Genomic DNA, 19,500 nt, shown 5'->3' on the forward strand with positions numbered 1-19,500 from the left:
CAAATTTGTCAAATTTGTTTAGAAATCTGTAACTATAAACAAATTTAATTAGGACTCTATAACCATTATCTTATAAATAGTTTTTGCGATAATGTTTATTTTTTTTTTTTAATATTATATATATATTCTGTGCACCAAACCAATTCACGGCTGTTCAGTTTATAATTCTTTGTACATTTGTGTTGTTCCTTCTCTGCAACAGATTTAAAACAGCAGATTTCAATGAATACCAAACAGCAACAGATTTAATTCTTTGTACATTCGTTTGCTGTTTTAAAGCAGGTTTCATTCTTAATTTTTGCTCTTCCATTCACTTTTATTTAGATTTAATATTCCTAATTAATTTCTGCTTTTTTATTGCTTTTCTCTTCATTCTTTTCCTCCATTCGAATCAAGGTTAAAGGTATGGTATTCGTTTGCCTTTGTACTAAATTTCTGATTTTTTTTTTTAGTATAGGGTTAACTATTTGTCTATGTACATCTAATTTCTAAATATTGTAGTGTTCTGTTTACATTTAAAGAACTCATGAAACTCAATTTGAATTGTAACTTATCATGTATAAATAATTTTTTTTGAATTTTAAGTAATTAATAATTGCATTGGTATGCTATTGAGACACACAATCCAAATAAAATTGTAAAAGAGTCATGAAGGTTGGTTGAATTTTACTCTGTTTTAATGATCATGTTGATTATATGTGTGCTTTACCTATAAACAATTGCATTGTTGTATCTTTTGGAGTTTGATTTTTACAGACTTAACTTGAATGTTTTAAAGCTAGAACTCGCATGAGCAAATTATATATATATATATATATATACATATTTAGAAATCTTGCTCCCACAATGATGATTGCTACAATATATATATATATATATATTTTTTTTTTTTACATGTAATTTCTTTCTTCTAATTTGAAATACAATTTAAAGAATCTATGTCCAAAAAGTGCCTAAGACCATCTATCAAGTTACATATTAGATGAAAAGGATGAATAGTTTCATTTTTGTTGTTTGCTTTATTATTATTATTATTATTATTATTATTATTATTATTATAAGTTCCTCTGAATGCAAAGTTAGCATTGGATTTTGTGGTTGGGAGAGTGGAAAAGAAGACTAGCTGATTGGAAGCATGGTAGACTGAAGGAGTAATTCCATCTCATTCTTTATTGTGATGTCTTTGTGATCTTCTTTCAAAGCAAAGTTGGTACTTTTCTGTAGAGTTTTTTGATCTGTTAGATAGAGAGGTTTTTCTGTGCTTTTGTTGTTGGAATTTTGGATTTTAAGTTTCAGTCTTGAAATTCAATCTCAAAGTAAGCAAAGATCAAAATACATGTTGGATCTGATTCTCTCTCTTATATACCTACGACTGTTTTTGTTGTCTCTTTGAGTTTTTGTTATAATATGTAACATTGGTTACACATTTTTGGATTAGTTATTAGCTTTAGGATGTTGATTATAATGACAAAATTTTGTATAACCTTATACACATTCTTATGCAGTGACCACATGGCACTTCTTAAAGCTTTTGAAGGATAGAAGGATGCAAACCGTAATCAAAAGAGTCCTTTCACCTTGCAAATGATAGAGGATATGAGAATGCAATTGGTAGATCTATTTAGCATTGGCCTTGTAAACAAATTGATGAGTGCTAATGTAAGTTCTTTAAGATTTTCAAATTTTAAGGCATTTGATTTGCTAAAATCTTATAGTTACTAAAAACTTTCCCGTACATCGCACGGGTTAGCGACTAGTTTTAGTTAAACTCGGAGAAAACACTTTAGCAATGACGAAGGCAAAATATATTTTTTGACCCTTTTTTTAGCAAAAAATATTTACAAAAAATACTTTCTATATTTCACCGTGTTTATTTTGTTTGATAGTAAAATTCTTTGTAGAATTTTGTAAAATGTTTTACCAAAAATACTTGATTAAACATTCTTTATTATAAAAAAAAAATTAAAAAAAAAAAAAACAACGTTTCTCTCTCTCATTTTGTGGCTAGATCGTCAATCCGATTGTTGGGAGCCTAGGTTGTCAATTCAGTGCATGGACACCAATCAAGTTGGGGCTATGATGGCTATCAGGCATCAGTTTTTTTAGTTTAAAAATTTTTAGAGTAAAATACTATTTTAGATCCTAAATTTTACCTAAAGTTTGTTTTTTATTCCTAAACTTTAAGAAATTCATTTTTAGTCCCTAAACTATTGAAAAGTTTATCTTTTGTTACTAAACTATTAAAAATGTTTTATTTATATCCTTAAACTTTACTGAAAATTTGTTTTTTGTCCCAAAACTATTGAAAAAATTACTTTTTTTTTACCCCTTTTTTTGTCTCTAAACTATTGAAAAAACTATTTACAAAGTTTAGGGACAAAGAAAAAACTTTTAAAGTTTAGGGATGAAAAAAAAAAATTTGTTAAAGTTTAGGAATCAAAATAATATTTTACCCAAAATTTTATGTCACACCAAACGCTTGAAAATGTTTTGACCAAAAATATTTTCACTAAAAAATTTTTACATTAAAAAAAACTATATATATATATATATATGATTTTTAAAGCTTTAAAGAGTGTTGAATTCTTCTAAAAAAAATAGTGTTGAATCATGTTAATTTAATCTAATTAATAAATTAGACTTTAATTTTTTTCTAATCAAATTCTAATTATTTTAGATAATTTATTTTCTATATTAATTAGTGTTGAGTCGCCTCTTGAGTATTTATAGAAACAAATCAAAAAAATAAAAAATGCATCTTTATTTAATAATAATAATATTATTATTATTCAATAAAAGATTAAAATTAAATCGCCTTTCATTCTTTAAATATAAGCTAATGAGATTGCATTTTAAGACCTAATCTATGTCGTGCATGAATTAATGTAATTCAAGATGTCAAATCTCACCGCCGCACACCTTTGGTGCGATAGTCACTCCATAAGTATTACATGCTTGTGGGGTGTAGGGGGCAAAGGTCAGAGTTTAAGTCTCTAGGGGGGAGCTTCACACATATATATACTTAGATTAGGCTAAAGTAGAATTTCTATTTTGTATCAAGATGTCAGATCTCATCTCACATAATCATGCTTTCAAAAATATTTATTCTCTTTGTGTAAGAGACTGCACAAAATGGAGTGTCTCTAATTTGACATCAATTTTTTCATTTAACTTTATAGTTTATTTGCTTATGTGAAAATTTTTTAAACCACTTTTTACATCATACCATAACTAACTTCCAACAACTAAGAAAGAAATAATCAGTATAAAGTTGCATCCAAATGCACAAATACATGTTTAACCTTAGCTCATATGATATTCTTTTTGTTCTGTTGTGTTTTGTTTTGTTTTATTTTTTGTTTTTTGTTTTTTGTTGTTGTTGTTTTTTTTTTTTTTTTTTTTTTGTGGATACAACTATTTAGTGTAGCATGTAATTTAAATCTCATACGATCAAAAAAGGAAACTCATTTTCTTACTCATTTGCACTACCTCTTGGTGAATACAAATCTTCTGTACCATTTTTTGTGTTTCATTTTATATTCCACTAATTATAACTTGCCATGTATTTGTTTAAATTTCCTTATAAAATAGCCAAAGTTAAAAATGAAAAAAAAAAAAATGATAAGTTGTGATTAGTAAAACATAAAGTGGAACATAAAATGTAGTACAAAGGATTTGTACTCCCTCTTGGTAAGGAGTCTGGTGACAAATTTTCGTGATTGTAACTCTTGGGTTTAAGCTTTGTAAATGTCCAACTTTTCACGCTTACCTTTCATGATTCCTGAACTTCCTCCCTAACAAGAATGGAGGAGATGTGTTGTGGGGAACCTTGGTGGCTGTTGCAAACATGTGCTCATTCATCTTTTGTTGCCAAGATAGACCAGGAATTTGAAATTTGAATTCAACGAGGTTGAACAAGCCTTTAGGCCATATGGTCTGGACGGTGTAATGGCTAAGAAAATAATGGACATTTTTCAATTTGAAATTTATTGTGGTTTGATCTTTCAATTCAATCGTTTAATTTTTGTACTCAAAGTGTTGTTTCAATTATTATAAACTCAACCACTGCACACCTTTGGTGCGATGGTCACTCCATAAGTATAAGTGCTTGTGGGGTGTGGGGGGCAAGGGCCGGGGTTCAAGTCTCCAGGAGGGAGCTTTACACAGATATAGACTTAGATTAGGTTAGAATAGAATTTCTATCTTGTATAAAAAAAATATATATATATATATATTATAAACTCTAATGTTCATAATTAAATTCTTGCTCATCTAATGATTCAATGACATTTTTAACCTTTCTGGGGTGTCAACATAAATTACATATCAATAACTATACCCTAAGTCCCGCTCCCAACACCTTGTAAATTGTGTAGGGTTCAATTGTTTGAGTCCATTTGGGATTGTTGTAAAAATTAGAGATTTAGCTGTAAATTTCTTCTTCTTCTCTCTCTTTTAACAATAAAGAGCCTTTAACCTAAACTTTGTTAGCATTAGGCATACTATACAGTTATAAAGTGCTTTGAAACTGTTATATATATAAGAAATGACAAAAAAAGGACACCCTAAAAGTGTTTATGTTTTATTTTAAAAATATTTATTTTCATACTTCAGAGTCTCATCTTTTTTTTCTTTTTTTTTGAGAAACTTTCAAACTTATAGTTTCTGCTTCTAATGATTGCACTCTTTATTATTAGACCAAGACTTCATAGTCTCATCTTGATTGCCCATTATTACATTTTTTGTTATCCCAAAATGCTTGTCCAATTGAATAGGCAAAAGATCATTGATCTACACTTTCCAAAATTTCTAAAATTTTATTTTATTTAAATTTAAATTCTTGAAAGCTTATTAGGGCAATTTGAAGGTTTTTTTTTTTTTTTTTTTTTTTTTTTTTTTTTTTTTTCACTTTAAGAGACATTTACATTAAGTGATATATATATTTTTTTAAAGGTTAGATTTTCTAAATTGGACAAACACTGTGGAACGTTGAGAATAATCAAATTTTTTTGAGAGAGTTTCAACCTATGGCGTCCGCTCCTGATGATAGCTCTTTATTATCAGACCAAGATACCAATCGGTTTTTGGTGTAGGTAAGGATTGAACCCCAGATCTCTTATTCAACCATCAGAGATTTTACTAGTTGAGTTAACTAGAATCCACGAGAATAATCAAATTCAATTAATGGCCAATATATTTAACTATTATAATAGTTAATAATAGTCAAGGAGAATACCCTAATGATAATGGCTTTTTTTTTTCCCCAAGAAGAATCTCCTTCAATCCATTATATAGCGATTCATTAAACCATCAATGGCATCTCTAGGGTTTTTTTTTTTTTTCTAGAGTGGTAATTAAGAAACTTAAATTATACAAAATTTAATCAAAAGAGAATAGAATATATCGACATCACAAAAAAAAAAAAAAAAGGCATGCAAATACATGAAGTTTTACAATTTTCTTATACAAATAAATTTTTTTAAAAAAAAAAAAAAAAAAAAGCCGAAAGTGACTGATAAGAAATTAAGTGAGAACTAAGAATGCTAAGATGAGAATAATAAAGTGAAAAATAGTCTGAAATAATGATAGAGAAGATAAAAATGGAGAAAGTGAAAGAGAGCAATGAATGATATATGTTGATATTGTGAGCCAAACTGCTAAGGAGTAAAGTTCCCAGCATCACCAAGGAGCAAAGCTCTCAGCCACAATCTCCCTTTTTGTACCCATTTTTAGGAAAATGAAATTAAAATTTATTTAATTATTTTTATGGAATAGGTTGAACAAGTTACGAATCTGAGTGATTAGGGGTTTTTATTTTTGGTTTTTTAAACGAGCTTTTGTTGAATATTTTTTTTATTTGTTGTTATTTGGCCTAATTTTGTTGTTTTTTGGTCAATTTTTGATTTTATTTGGCCTCATTTTTGTTGTTATTTGAACTTTTTTTAATAAGGAGTCAATTATTATATTTGGGGGCCAGATTATTTTTGTGAGTAATGCTAGAGACAAAAAAAAATATCACAACAATTTCAATATTAGCATACAAAAAAATCCATGTGTGAATTGGCATGCTAATTTTGGAATGTTATGAAATTATTGCGATATTTTATTGTATCCCTAACATCACTCTTATTTTTATGAGAAATGCTATGTTCATAATATTTTCACAACATATCATAGGTGGTTAGTTGCTATAGGTTTAAATTTAAACCTACCACTGAGATTACTTTTTTGCCCCAACAATAGCAATTAATAACAACTTGCCACTTAGGATTTGTTGTGAAAATTTATAGACATAGCATTTCTCTATTTTGATTGAACCCAAATTCTTGAGATTATCAAATTAGGTTGGTTAATATTTTTTTAGGATAGACAACATGTTAATTTAAATATAATTATGTATATACTTTCTTTTTTTGCAACTATATATATATATATATATATATATATATATATATTTTGGCAAATTAGGGTGTTTCTGTGACCACCCTGATTACAATGTGTATCGACCCCAGAAAATCACGTGGAATAAAATTATGTCTCATTAAATCCTTTTAATAAGTTCATAACTCATTAAAACATGACAAACTTTACGTGGGTAGTTGTTTGAATTTGTACTTGCATCTAATCTACAACACCTACAAGACTAACCATAAAAACCCTAAGATAGTAGTATCTGCACTACAAGTAGAATTAGAGTTATTTTTTTGTATATTTCAAAAGCACATTGGTGGTTGGGTCCTATAATATATATATATATATATATATTTTTTTTTTTTTTTGAGAAACAATTGGGTCCTATAATAGGTTTGAAAATGTTGGGTCATAACTCATAATATCTCTACTGCCGCGTTATACTCTTTGTTCTCTTTTTTCTCTCAATAGACAAAACCATATGGAAGCTAGGGATACATAGAAAGGCAAAATATGAAAATTGAAAACAAAAACTTAGCCAAACAACTTAACATGGTGTGGGTCCCACGAAAAATGAGTGATGAGTTAAACACCGCCTTAGTTGTTAAGGTGATTCTCTTCAAGAAGTTGTCTGAGTTTACTCAAATTTCAGACAAAAGATGCCCAGTGTGTGGAATGAAGACTCCGGTTTCTACTCGTTTAACAGATGTAGGCAAATGGAACTTGGTTTGGTCTAGTTCAAACTTGGTCTAAATGACCTCTACCTTAGGCCTCATTAGCAACTTAGACACACCTCAGTAGCCCAAGTATGCAGAATATAGGGACGACTCATTAAGGCATGGGAGAGGACCATCATGCTTAATCTCCTCTTAACTGAATGATCCATGTACTTGGACAATCTAAAAATCACAAAGTTCAGAGCAAGAAAATCAGAATCAAGAAAAAGAAATAGAGTTATTAATAGCTTTACTATCACTCTATAAACAACTTTCTATTTGCAACAAGAAAAAGAAAATTTACTCATCTAATAAAAGTAAAGGTAAACAAATAACTCTGATTTCTGTTACAGATACCCCCATCGACAGTCTATGGCTTTATATGCTGCACTTAAGCTCCGAGATAAAATTAAACGCAATTGTATATAGCCTTAATAGAAAAGTGGATTTGATAAATTTCCTTGTTTTAGTAAAGTCATAATGCTCAAAGTGAGTTTGATATTACTACATATAGAAAAAAAGTTTACTGAATATCAATGTTGGTCGAACAAAAAGAACTCGAAATAATAAAACTCTATAAGTAGAAATTTACTACTTATTTGCATTGAAGGTTGGGCAAGATGTCATTGATGAGCCAGTTTGCCATATACTGGTAAGCCTTTTGTGTCAAATGAACTCTATCCCAGCTGATGCGTTCATCTGGATTGGGACAAACAGTTGCACCTGGAGCTCCACACATTTTGATCAAGCTAAAGTCATAATCATCTCCAACACCACAGCAAGATTTTTGCAAAGATGCAGCATCAAGGGCTCTTCTGAGTTGATCACTGTGGTATGTTGAGAAATTATTCATTCCCTTCAAGCAGTGAAATTCAACACTGTTAAATATTAGCATAGAGATGTGTTATATCATGTTGTGTATGCTAGAGTAGATGCGGAAGAGGAAGCATAGAGGAGGAACACTGAGAACACGAGAGTTACGTGGTTCAGCCTTACAGCCTACATCCACGGAGGAATCCCTTAAGGGTTACATCTTTATTATCTGAGAGTGTAGTACAATAACCTCCTATGTTACAATGAACCCTAACATGAGTATATATAGGCGAATAAACCCTAGACTACTAGTACAAGCAGGAATGGGCTTGGGCCTATTACATTGGGCTAATATGTCTAATATATATCTCTAACACCCTCCCTCAAACTCAAGGCGGAAGCTTGATGAAGACTTGAGGTTGGATAAGCATGAGAAGATCACTTGAAGATGCCTTGTAGAATGCCTTTGAAGAAACCACAATGAAGAATGTGCCAATTGTCCAATTTCGAAGCATCAAATGAAGAAACGGGGGCCAAAATTGGAATCTACGCGAAAAACTGAGCAAGATAGGCCCATTTGGAAATTTTGACTTTTGGTCAAAGGTCAACGCAAAAAAGTCAAAGTCAACTGGTCCAGAGTCAAAGTCAACAGTCAAAGTGCTCACGGGTCAGATCCGGGTGGTCCGGGTCGGGTCGGTCCGGGTCAACGACGTGGTGCTGACGAGACGACACTGCTGACGTGGCTGATGACGTGTCGCTGATGACGTGGATTAGGGCTGACGTGGACGTGCTTGCGTGGCTGCTGACGTGGAGAGATGACGTCATCTGGTGACGTCAGATGACATCAGCAGGAGTTTTCCGGCGCCTGGCAGGAGTGTACGATGTTCACCGGCGCGTGGAGGAGATGCCGGAAACTTGTGAGGCGCGTGGAGGCGCGTGTAAGCTCGGTTGAGGCCCGTAATTTCAGGTTTCATAGATCGGCGGACGAGGAGGCCGACAGGGCGGCGCGTGACCCCAGAAGACGATCTAGAAGTCAAGAATCTAGGCGGCGCGTGAGAGATTTTCCGGTTGCTACTGCGGCGCGTGGTGGCGCGTGAGAGCTCGTATGATTACCAGATTCTCGGGCCAAGTGGATCGGTGGACGACAAGGCCGGCTTGGCGGCGCGTGTGACTGAGATCCGAGCTGGGAGTCGAGAATCTTCGGCGGCGCGTGTGAGAGTTCCAGGAGCCATTGGTCGCGCGTGGTGGCGCGTGCGGCTGCCGTTGGAGGTCGGGTTTCTGGGTTTTGGCCGCGATATGCCGTGGAGCACCTATGTCTTGTTGGTTTCATCAGGCGAAGGCTTGATGTGCACAGATCTGATAATTTAAGTCCTGGCTTTGCTTGAGTTTGTGGATCTTGGACACAGCACTGCGCCACGGTGGCTGCGAGATGCCATGGATTCTAGATCCAGCAGAGAAACATGTGTGACTTCAGATGGTGGTATGCACGTGAGAATCTTCTTTGCTTGCTAGAGATGTTTTGTTTGATGCCAAGAACGGAGTTTGGCTCTGATACCATGTGAAATATTAGCATAGAGATGTGTTATATCATGTTGTGTATGCTAGAGTAGATGCAGAAGAGGAAGCATAGATGAGGAACACTGAGAACACGAGAGTTACGTGGTTCAGCCTTACAGCCTACATCCACGGAGGAATCCCTTAAGGGCTACATCTTTATTATCTGAGAGTGTAGTACAATAACCTCCTATGTTACAATGAACCCTAACATGAGTATATATAGGCGAATAAACCCTAGACTACTAGTACAAGCAGGAATGGGCTTGGGCCTATTACATTGGGCTAATATGTCTAATATATATCTCTAACAAACACAAGCAGCAGAATTGTTAGTCTTGAATAATGTAAGAGAGATTAGTAAACAGCCTACTGGAAAGTTTCCAGGGACAACACTCAGGTAGCACCAAAACCAATGACTCTCTGGAACCAATATTATACAGAATTATGAATCATAATCGTAGCAAGCCATTTAATTTGCAAGAAAAAAATAGAAGAAATTTATTTTGTTTACTAAGAAAACTTACTGTTACAGCATCCTTTATTGCTTGGACAACTTTTGGAACTATCTCTCTGACCTCCTCAATTGTTTTACCTTGAAAAAAATGCATAGTTATATCATTCCCTCCAATTTCTCCAACCATGAATAGGGCTGTTTTAAGCTTCTTGGCGCAATCTATCCAACATCAAAAGAAAAGAAAAAAGTTGAATAGTACATAATATATTTAACTTGGTATTATATGCTTAATTCGAATGAGAGGCAAACCATCAATATTGTGACAGATCCCATTGAAATAGGTAGACATCCAATCCAGTTGAACATTGAGAGATCTTCTAGTATCTGGGTTTAAAATATTCTTTTTTGCAAGAACTTCTGTAGGCAAAGCAGTAGAACAAGCCACTGCAAAATTCTGCCCATGACCGCTAAAAACCAATGCATCCTGATCCAAGTAGGGGGGGGGGGGGGGGAGGGGAGAGAGAGAGAGAAAGGGAACTCCAGCTGCTAGAGCTGTGAAATCATAGAACATAACAGACAAATTTAGTTTAATATAACTTTCTCAATAATATTGGTTAATAAGGTGGGTCTGAATCCTAACACCTGCAATCAAGTTGAACAAAGGAATAAATTTGACTTGCTTAATGTACACAAGTAGTTAAAAACTCAAAACATAACTAATAATGCTTAGCCCGTAACCATTGAACAAATGTTTCTAGACTCGAACATGAATTAGAATAAACTTTACTGTTTTTGGGATGGGGGGTTAAGCAATTGTGTTTTCAGTTAGTAAGGTTGTTGCTTAACTGCCTTATGAAAAAACTCTATATATGGCAATTTGCATTTAAAGAGCATTGAATCTTAGTTTATGAATTAGATCAACCTCTTGTTGTGGTGATTAATGAAGATGTTCGTGATGTACACAAAGACTTTCTTGAATAGATAATGTTCAGAAGAATCAGATCTTTCTGTTTTGAGTGCTGACAGTGTTGAAATGGTGCCTGCTTAACAACGTGGGTTAAAATTTTAAATTGTCAAATTTACTGCAAAATTTTTTTTTTTTTGAAAAGGAAGATTTATATCATAAAAACCAGGAAGACAGAAACAGAGAGGCTACAACAACAGGCCCCTTGGCCAGATACAAAGAGTCACTATGGACTAACAAAGAAACAGCAGGGGGAGAAACCCCATTCCACAAGCATGAAGATTCCTCTCTCCGAGCCAGCTGAGCCAACTCATGAGCAACAACATTGAAATCTCTACTAACATGCTTAAAAATGCAGAACTCAAAGGAATCACACACCAGTTGAACTCCTTGTAATATATGGCCTAACTCACTTCCTGTGGAGTTATCATTCAAGGCTTGGACCACAGCGAGGGCATCACTCTCCAAAATGACCCTTGGCAAATACATCTCCTGAGCAAGTAAAATTCCCTGCTCCATTACTGCAAATTTTACTCCAACATAAAGTCTATAAGTTAATGTGAGAACGAATGTGATAGGTGAATTTTATTAATATAATAAATGAATATAACTAGGGTTGTAGTACTTGCACTATCAGCACAACTAGAGTATTTTTGCGCATTCTACAAAGTACAAGTAAAAGCTGTCTGAGTTTACTCAAATTTATGATGAAAGATGCCCACTTTGTGCAATGAAGACTTGGGTTTCCACTAGTTTAAAAGATGTATATTGGAAAAGGGAAATTGGTTTGGATCTAAATGGGGGTTTCATAGTGAGATGTTCCTTAAGTTTGGCCTAGTTCAAACGTGGTCTAAACGACCTCTACCTCAGGCCCCATTTGCTACTTTAGGCACACACCAAAGTATGCAGAACGTATGGAGGACCCATTAAGAGGCATGGGGGAGAACCCTTATGCTTACATTCCACTTTAAGTGAATGGTCCAGCATATTTGAAGTTTTGAACTATGTAAAAATCACATAGTTCAGAGCAAGAAAAATAGAATCTAGAAAAAGAATTAGAGTTAATACTAGCGTTATTATCATCACTCTACAAACAAGTTGCTATTTTTCAACAAGGAAAAATATTAAACTCATCTAATCAAAGTAAAGGCAAACAAATAAATTTGATTTCTTTTTCAGATACTAAAGAAGAAACAGGTCAGCAATACACAATCGGAAAGAATAACAGAGCAAAAAATCTGAAAATCATTCATTCCTAGACAAATTACACATTGACAGTCTATGGCTTTATATGCTGCACTTAAAGACAATTGAGTAAAGCCTAAATAGGAAAAGTGAATTTGATTAATTTCCTTGTTTTATTACAGTAATGCTCAAAGTGAATTTGGTATTACTACACATTAAAGCTTAATTGTTACTCAAACAAACAGAACTCGAAATAATAAAACTCTCTAAAAGAACCATATAAGTAGAACTTTTCTACTTACTATACTCCAGCCTCACAAAACTAAACCAACTTAAAATGTGCGATGAAGGTTGGGCAAGATGTCATGGATGAGCCAGTTAGCCATATACTGGTACGCCTGTTGTGTCAAATGAAGCCCATCCAGCTGATGCGTTCATCTGGATTTGGACAAACAGGTGCATCCGGATCTCCACAAGCTTTTGTCAAGCTAAAGTCATTATCACCTCCAGCACCACAGCATGGTTTTTGCATAGATTCAAAATCAAATCCTATCCATTAATTGCACGCAACCCCAAAAAAAATTCTCCATCAGATTCAGATATTCTTGAAGTTTGTTAGAAGTGGAGAGAGACTCACCAAGAAGTAGAGCATTACGGTAAACCGATTGGAAAGCATTGTAATAATCACCATATACTACAATAACGTTAGGATTTTCTTTTCTCAAATCTTCAAGAGCTTGTTTGAGTTGATCATTGTGATACATTGAGAAACTATTCAATTCCTTTAGGCAGTGAAATTCGTCATAAGCAGCAGAATTGTTGGTCTGGAATATTGCAAGATAGATTGGTAAACAGCCTATTGGCAAATTTCCAGGGACAACCACTCCGGTAGCACCATAACCAATGACCCTCCGGAACCAAAATAATAGAGAATTAGTTATCAATAATCATAGCAAGTCATTTTGGAAGAAAAAAAAAGAAGGAATTTATTTTGCCTTGAAGGAATGCAAAGTTATAATCATTCCCCCCAATTTCTCCAACCAAGAATAGGGCTGTTTTAAGCTTCTTAGCACGATCTATTAAAAAAACAAAAAACAAAAAATAGTTGAAAAACTGTAGATAATAACTTTGACTTTGGTATTATATGCTTAATTCAAATGAGGCTAACCTTCAGCATTGTGACAGATCCCATTGAAATATGTGGACATCCAATCAAGTTGAACATTGAGATTGTATTTAGTAGGTGCGAATGAAATATTCCTTTTTGCAAGAACATCTGGGGGCAAAGCAGTAGCTCCAGCCACTGCAAAATTCTCCCCGTGATTGCAAATAACCAATGTGTCTTGATCCAAGTAGGGTGGGAGAAAAGGCAGTCCAGCTGCTAGAGCTGTGAAATTGTAGAAAATAACAATAAATAAATAAATAAATTAGTAGTTTGACAATAATATTTTTAGGTGGTTCTGAATTCTAACATATGCAATGAAGTCAAACAAAGGAATAAAACTAACTTACATAGTGTACCCAACTAATAAAAAATTCAAAAAATAAAAAATAATTCTTAGCCGGAAAACACAGAACAAAGGATTCTTCCAATGCTCAAACAAGCATGTAGCTAGTATAAACTTTATAGTAAGCAATCGACAAGGAAGAAGCATCACAAATTAATCCCCCACCCTACTCAAATTTTGTAGATATAATGATAGAACAGATATAATCAAAACAGGATTGGCAGGGGAAAATTCTTATATATATGTGTCATTCAAATGTGTTTTCCTAATGTGGCCGATGAATATTAAGACGAAGGAAAACAAGTGCCATCACAAAATTATGTCATCACCATAATCATGAACACCATCATTATCATAAGCACAACATAATTATAAAATAGAAATATTCCTTCGAAAACAATAATAGCATCCAATCCACACTAACACAAATGACATTCAAAAGAAAGAAAGAAAGAAAAAAAAAATCTTTCTGAAATATATGGGGTGGTTAAGAAACAGAGTTTTCAGTTAGTCAGGTTGTTGCTTCCTTATTCTTTCTGAAAGAACCTCTTCTTATAAGAAATCTATAAAAGGCAAAGTATTTTCTGCCTTCTTTAATAACCAACAGAAACTAAAAAGAACCAAAAGAACCAAAATATATATATACACAAATATATGCAACAAAATTTTTTTCTGTGTACTTTTAAACAATCCAACAACAACTAAAAAGAGCAAATAAATAAACATCAACGAAAACATGTTTGATTCTTACCAAAATAATCAATCATTAGCAACCCATTGGAGCACCGGCCAGTGGCATTGTTGAAAAAGGTTTCGCCATAAGGAAGCCGAGCAAAAGGCGAAGCTGGGTCCTCATGAATAAAATTGCCAGTGTCAGAGATCGAGTCCCCCAGTTGATATATTGCATCAAACATGCAAACCTCAAGGGAATGAGCATCAATGCAATGTGGAAGAAGAAGAAGAAGAAGAAGAAGAAGAAGAAGAAGAGAGAAAGAAATGAGAGTGAAAAGCAAAGTGAAAACTGCATTGGTATTAGCCATTGCTCAAGAGTCAAGACAGAAGCACTCAGTTTACTTATGAAACTTATGGTTTATGAAACTATGAAATACAAGCATCTCGTGCGAGGAGTTGCCTGAGACTACTAAAGGATAAGAAATGCTAATTTCTGTTAACTGTGATTCACAAGTTTGGGATGATATTAGAGCCTATTTGGCATCAACTACAGCTCTTAGCCTTTAACCTTTTGTTTTAGTTTTTATATACAACTTTGTAAAACTTCACATTTACCTGCATTTTTTTACTTTTTAATTTTTTTTTAAGTATAAATATACTTTGACACACTTTTAACAAAAAGCTAAATAAGCTATTTCCTAACAATCGCTAGGCTTTCTGAAATAGGAATTTTAGTTAAAGTTAAACCCCAACAAAATACTACTCTCTCCATCCCCCCCCCCCCCTCTTTTTTTCTGTCTATTTTATTTGGGCACACCACCCTATCATACACAAAGTACACCCAATTCATTTTTTGAACTAAAATAGTGACTACAAGGTATTATTTTAGTTCAAAAAATAATTTGAACCGAAATAGTAATTACAAGACATGATTTCAGTTCAAAAAATAATTTATGTGTACTATGTGTTTAACAAATGTATAAACTATCAATAAGCCATTTTATTTTGGAATGTTCTAAAATATAGTCAACTTTGAAAAGTCAATGAAGAAAATTTTGGTGTTTATGTCACACCAAACCACTGAAAACATTTTAATTAAAAATATTTACATTTAAAAATATGAAAAATCAGATTATTTATTTATTTTATAATATCAAATGAAAGTCAAGCTTTTGAAAGCTCCCACCTTTTTATGTCATCATTCTAATAAAAATAAATAAATAAATATAGTGTTGAATTAGGTTAATTTAAACTAATTATTAAATTGGATTTTAGTTTTTAAAAACAAATTATAATTATTTAGATAATTTATTTTTATTAGTGTGGATTTGCTACTTGACTATTTTTAGGAACAAATCAAGAAAAGCAAATATATATCTTTATTTCATTTAAAAATCACACTGTTCAATAAAAATATGAAAATTACATCACATATCTTAATTATACAATCTTTTTAGAAAAAATACATTGCCTTAATTTTTAGTTACAATATAAGAAAAAAGAAAGTTCCATGGAAGTTAAGAAAACTAATATAAACCCTTGGTCTAAGCATGGAAGCTAAGTGGAAAGGCGGAAAAGTATTAATCATGCATTCATCTTGTCCAATCCAAATATTGGTATCCTAGGAATTAATTGCCAATTTTGTTTTCATCCCACTATTAAATAATTTCATAAATGGCATGTCAAGCATGAGAAAATAATTTAATAAATAATGTTAAAGACTGAATTATATTGTATTGAATTATACGTAATACTGTACACCGGCATGTCTATATAAACAATAAGAGTGTGATACAAGTAATTAAAGTTCCGTGGTCTTGTAGTTGTAGCTTGTTGGGCTTGTACTAACAATTCTCCTCAAACTCATGTTAAGTGAAGTAAGACCAACTAAAATTTGGAGACTAAATTACGAAAGCGACTTGGTGGAGGAGACTTGATGAAGATATCAAGTAATTGACCTTGTGAGGAGACATAAGGTAATTGCAAGGTGGCTTGTATTCAAACAAGTAAAAAGTAGAAAAATCATTATTAGTCCACAAGGTGTAAAGATCAAATATGGAAAAGATAAGCCTAAACTAGCAAATCTTTTTCAAGATAAGCCTAAACATGCAAATCTTATCATAATGATCAATGAGTATCAGGTTTGACTCGCTCTTTAAAAATAATCTCATGGATTGCTTATTAAGACCAAATCTATGTCGTGCACGGATTAATGTAATTCAAGATATCTTATCTCATCTTACACAATCAAGTTTTCAAAAATATTTTACTCAAAAAAAAAAAAAAGTTTTCAAAAATATTTATTCTATTTGCCATCAATTTTTTCGTTTAATTTTAGTTTATTTGCTTATGTGAAAATTTTTAAAGCCTTGTTTTACATCATACCATAACTAACTTCCAACAACTAAGAAATAAACAATCAGTATTAGTTGCAACCAGATGCACAAATATACGTTTAACCCTAACTAATGCAATATTCTTGGGTCTTCGAGATTGTAATTCTTGGGTTTAAGCATTTATAAATGTCCAGCTTTTCACTTACTTTCACGATCCATGAACTTCGTCCCTACGTGGAATGGAGGAGACGTGTTTTGGAGTGCATTGGTGGCTATTGCAAATATGTGCGTAGGGATGGCCAAACTCATAGGGTCATGGGTATCCTACCCGATTCAACCGGAAAATTCCGAGTAATACTGTTTCATCATGGGTAAAAGGTGTTTGGGCTGGATTTGGATATTAACCAAAATTTCTGGTCGAATTTGGATATTAATTACATGAAATCGACCTGTATTATATCCCTTGGGTGGATTTTTTACGTTCACGTTAGGTGTTTTTTGAGTTGCCTAGATAGACTAGAAATTTGAAATTTGAATTCAATAAGGTTGAACAAGCCTTTGGGCCATGTGGTTTGGATGGTATAATGGCTATAAGAAAATAATTAAAACTTTTGTGGTGTTGGGCTATGATGCTGAAAGTGCACAACGGTTGATAAATTTTGATGCATTGGTATTCTTATTTGCAATGAGGGATGAATGATGGATTCTTTGATGGTGTTTGGAAGGTTTTTTGATGAGGGACATGAAGAGGGGTAGAGAGGTCTCTCTCTATTTAGCAAAAAAGAAGAAGAGGAGTCTAGCTCTCTCTAAATTTCATGGCTATTGGGAAAGTTTCTTTCACAAATGTGGATGAATTCTCTTTCTAGTGAATTAGATCATAATTTTCAACCAAAACACCCATAAATGAGTTGAGTTTCTCCTCTTTTTAATGAGAAAAGGTCTTTGGGTCATAGAAATCTATTAGGATTCTTTCCTTTAATGTTATCTAAAGTAAATTTTCCTCCCAAAATGATAGCATAAGAGAAACAATCAGAAAACGAAAAAAAATTACTAAAATTCAACATCTAAGCATCAGATTGCCGAATTATAGAGGTTTTAATGTTTTATGCGTTGATTGGAACTTCAGCTTTTGGTTAAAGGTGTTTTGGTGAAATGTCAAATATTCGACACCTTTAAATTTTGTTGGTTTTATGATTATTTAATCTTTGAGAACATGTTTCGAAAGAATGATGATGGTCTTAGTGTTTAAGCCAAGAGAGTCAATCTCGTACTGGAAGCTGTACTAGTTTGACTAATAAATCTATATATTACAGTACCGGTCAATACTGATGTATCGTTTCGGGTTTATCATTATTTTTTATATTTATAAATATATATTATAATAAAAATAAAAACTTACCATAAAACATTACCTCAATTTAGAACAAATTATTCATGGTTTTAGATTTTAGACTTTAACATACTAAGAAAACAAATAATACTAATAAGTTAATGCAAATAAGTTACCATTCTACCTTTACAAAAATTCATATTACAAAATTGAAAAAAAAAAAACTTATTTTTGTACCGCCCGGTATGCCTGGTACCAGCTGAAACACCAGAAATTGGCCGGTACAATCAATACACGGCCAATACTGCCAATATTTAAACCGTTATGAAACGTTGATGTTTCGGTATCGATGCACGTACCTGTATAGTACATACTGGCAGTACCGGCCGGTACGGTATGGTATCGACCACCTTGGTTTAAGCGGAAGATTTATTTTTGGTGTACATCTTGAACCCTATTTTCTTCCATTTTGATTTTTTTTTTCCCTCCCAATTTTCTTATAAGATTTGGGGAAGTAGGAGTTTTGGACTTGATCTTCTTCCACTTTATATATGATCAAATTATTCTATGGAATAATTAGAGTTTTAAAATTCTAATTAATTTTTTTTTAGGAAGATAATTGACCATTTGGCTAAAAACAACAATTATTCATTAGAATTATCTTGTACATTTTCGTGTATTGTTGTCTTTAAGATTAAACCAATGAAATTATGAAACATAACTAACTACAACTATTTTTAAAAAAAAACCAATCATAATTAATGAGCACATGCATCTTGTCCTAAATTTCAAGAATTTATTTTGTTCATTGAAATTTATTGTGGTTTGATTTTTCAATTCTATGCTTCAATTTTTGTATTGAAAGTGACATTTCAATTTTATAAGCTTTGAGCCTTTGATGTTCAGGATTAAACTCTTGCTCATCTAATGATTCAAATGACATTTTTAACCTTTCTAGATAAAATTACTCTTGGATGATGAATCGACTCCTGGCTGCAAAATGGGTTGTCAACACAAATTACACATCAATAACTATACCCTAAGTCCCTCTCCCAACAACCTGTAGATTGTGTTCGGTTTGATTGTTTGAGTCCATTTAGAATTGTTGTAAAAATTAGAGATTTAGCTAAATTTCAAGAATGTATTTTGTTCATTGAAATTTATCATGGTTTGATTTTTCAATTCTAGACTCCAATTTTTGTACTAAAAATGATATTTCAATTATTATAAACTCTGAGTCTCTGATGTTTGGAATTAAACTCTTGCTCATCTAATGATTCGAATGACATTTTTAACCTTTCTAGATAAAATTACCCTTGGACGATGAATCGACTCTTGGTTGCAAAATGGGATACTGTCAACACAAATTACATATCAATAATTATACCCTAAGTCCCTCTCCCAATAACCTTTAGATTGTGTTCAGTTTGATTGTTTGAGCTCATTTAGAAATGTTGTAAAAATTAGATATTTAGTTGTAATCTTCTTCTTCTTCTTCTTCTTCTTCTTCTTCTTCTCTCTCTCTCTCTCTCTCTCTCTCTCTCTCTCTCTCTC

The 19,500-nt window shown here is 32.7% G+C and overlaps 3 protein-coding genes across 3 annotated transcripts; all 3 read right to left on the reverse strand.

The window, feature by feature from the left end:
• Window positions 1-7,562: 7,562 nt before the first annotated feature.
• LOC115982355 (GDSL esterase/lipase At5g03980-like) lies at window positions 7,563-10,439 on the reverse strand. The gene is made up of 3 exons (XM_031104930.1): window positions 10,261-10,439; window positions 10,022-10,170; window positions 7,563-7,983 (listed from the first exon to the last, which is right to left on the reverse strand). The coding sequence occupies exons 1-3, from the start codon at window positions 10,298-10,300 to the stop codon at window positions 7,723-7,725; spliced, it is 450 nt and encodes a 149-aa protein (XP_030960790.1). The 5' UTR covers window positions 10,301-10,439; the 3' UTR covers window positions 7,563-7,722.
• A 1,820-nt stretch (window positions 10,440-12,259) lies between these two features.
• Window positions 12,260-13,023, reverse strand: LOC115979629 (GDSL esterase/lipase At5g03980-like). Its single transcript, XM_031101687.1, has 2 exons — window positions 12,738-13,023; window positions 12,260-12,649 (listed from the first exon to the last, which is right to left on the reverse strand). Exons 1-2 carry the CDS (start codon window positions 12,862-12,864, stop codon window positions 12,507-12,509), a joined length of 270 nt encoding a protein of 89 aa, XP_030957547.1. The 5' UTR covers window positions 12,865-13,023; the 3' UTR covers window positions 12,260-12,506.
• Window positions 13,024-13,037: 14 nt separating this feature from the next.
• On the reverse strand, window positions 13,038-14,784 carry LOC115979628 (acetylajmalan esterase-like). Its single transcript, XM_031101686.1, has 3 exons — window positions 14,360-14,784; window positions 13,269-13,487; window positions 13,038-13,176 (listed from the first exon to the last, which is right to left on the reverse strand). Exons 1-3 carry the CDS (start codon window positions 14,646-14,648, stop codon window positions 13,058-13,060), a joined length of 627 nt encoding a protein of 208 aa, XP_030957546.1. The 5' UTR covers window positions 14,649-14,784; the 3' UTR covers window positions 13,038-13,057.
• Between the last annotated feature and the right edge of the window lie 4,716 nt (window positions 14,785-19,500).

The sequence above is a fragment of the Quercus lobata genome, chromosome 3 (assembly GCF_001633185.2).
Source record: "Quercus lobata isolate SW786 chromosome 3, ValleyOak3.0 Primary Assembly, whole genome shotgun sequence".
Taxonomy (NCBI): Eukaryota; Viridiplantae; Streptophyta; class Magnoliopsida; order Fagales; family Fagaceae; genus Quercus; species Quercus lobata.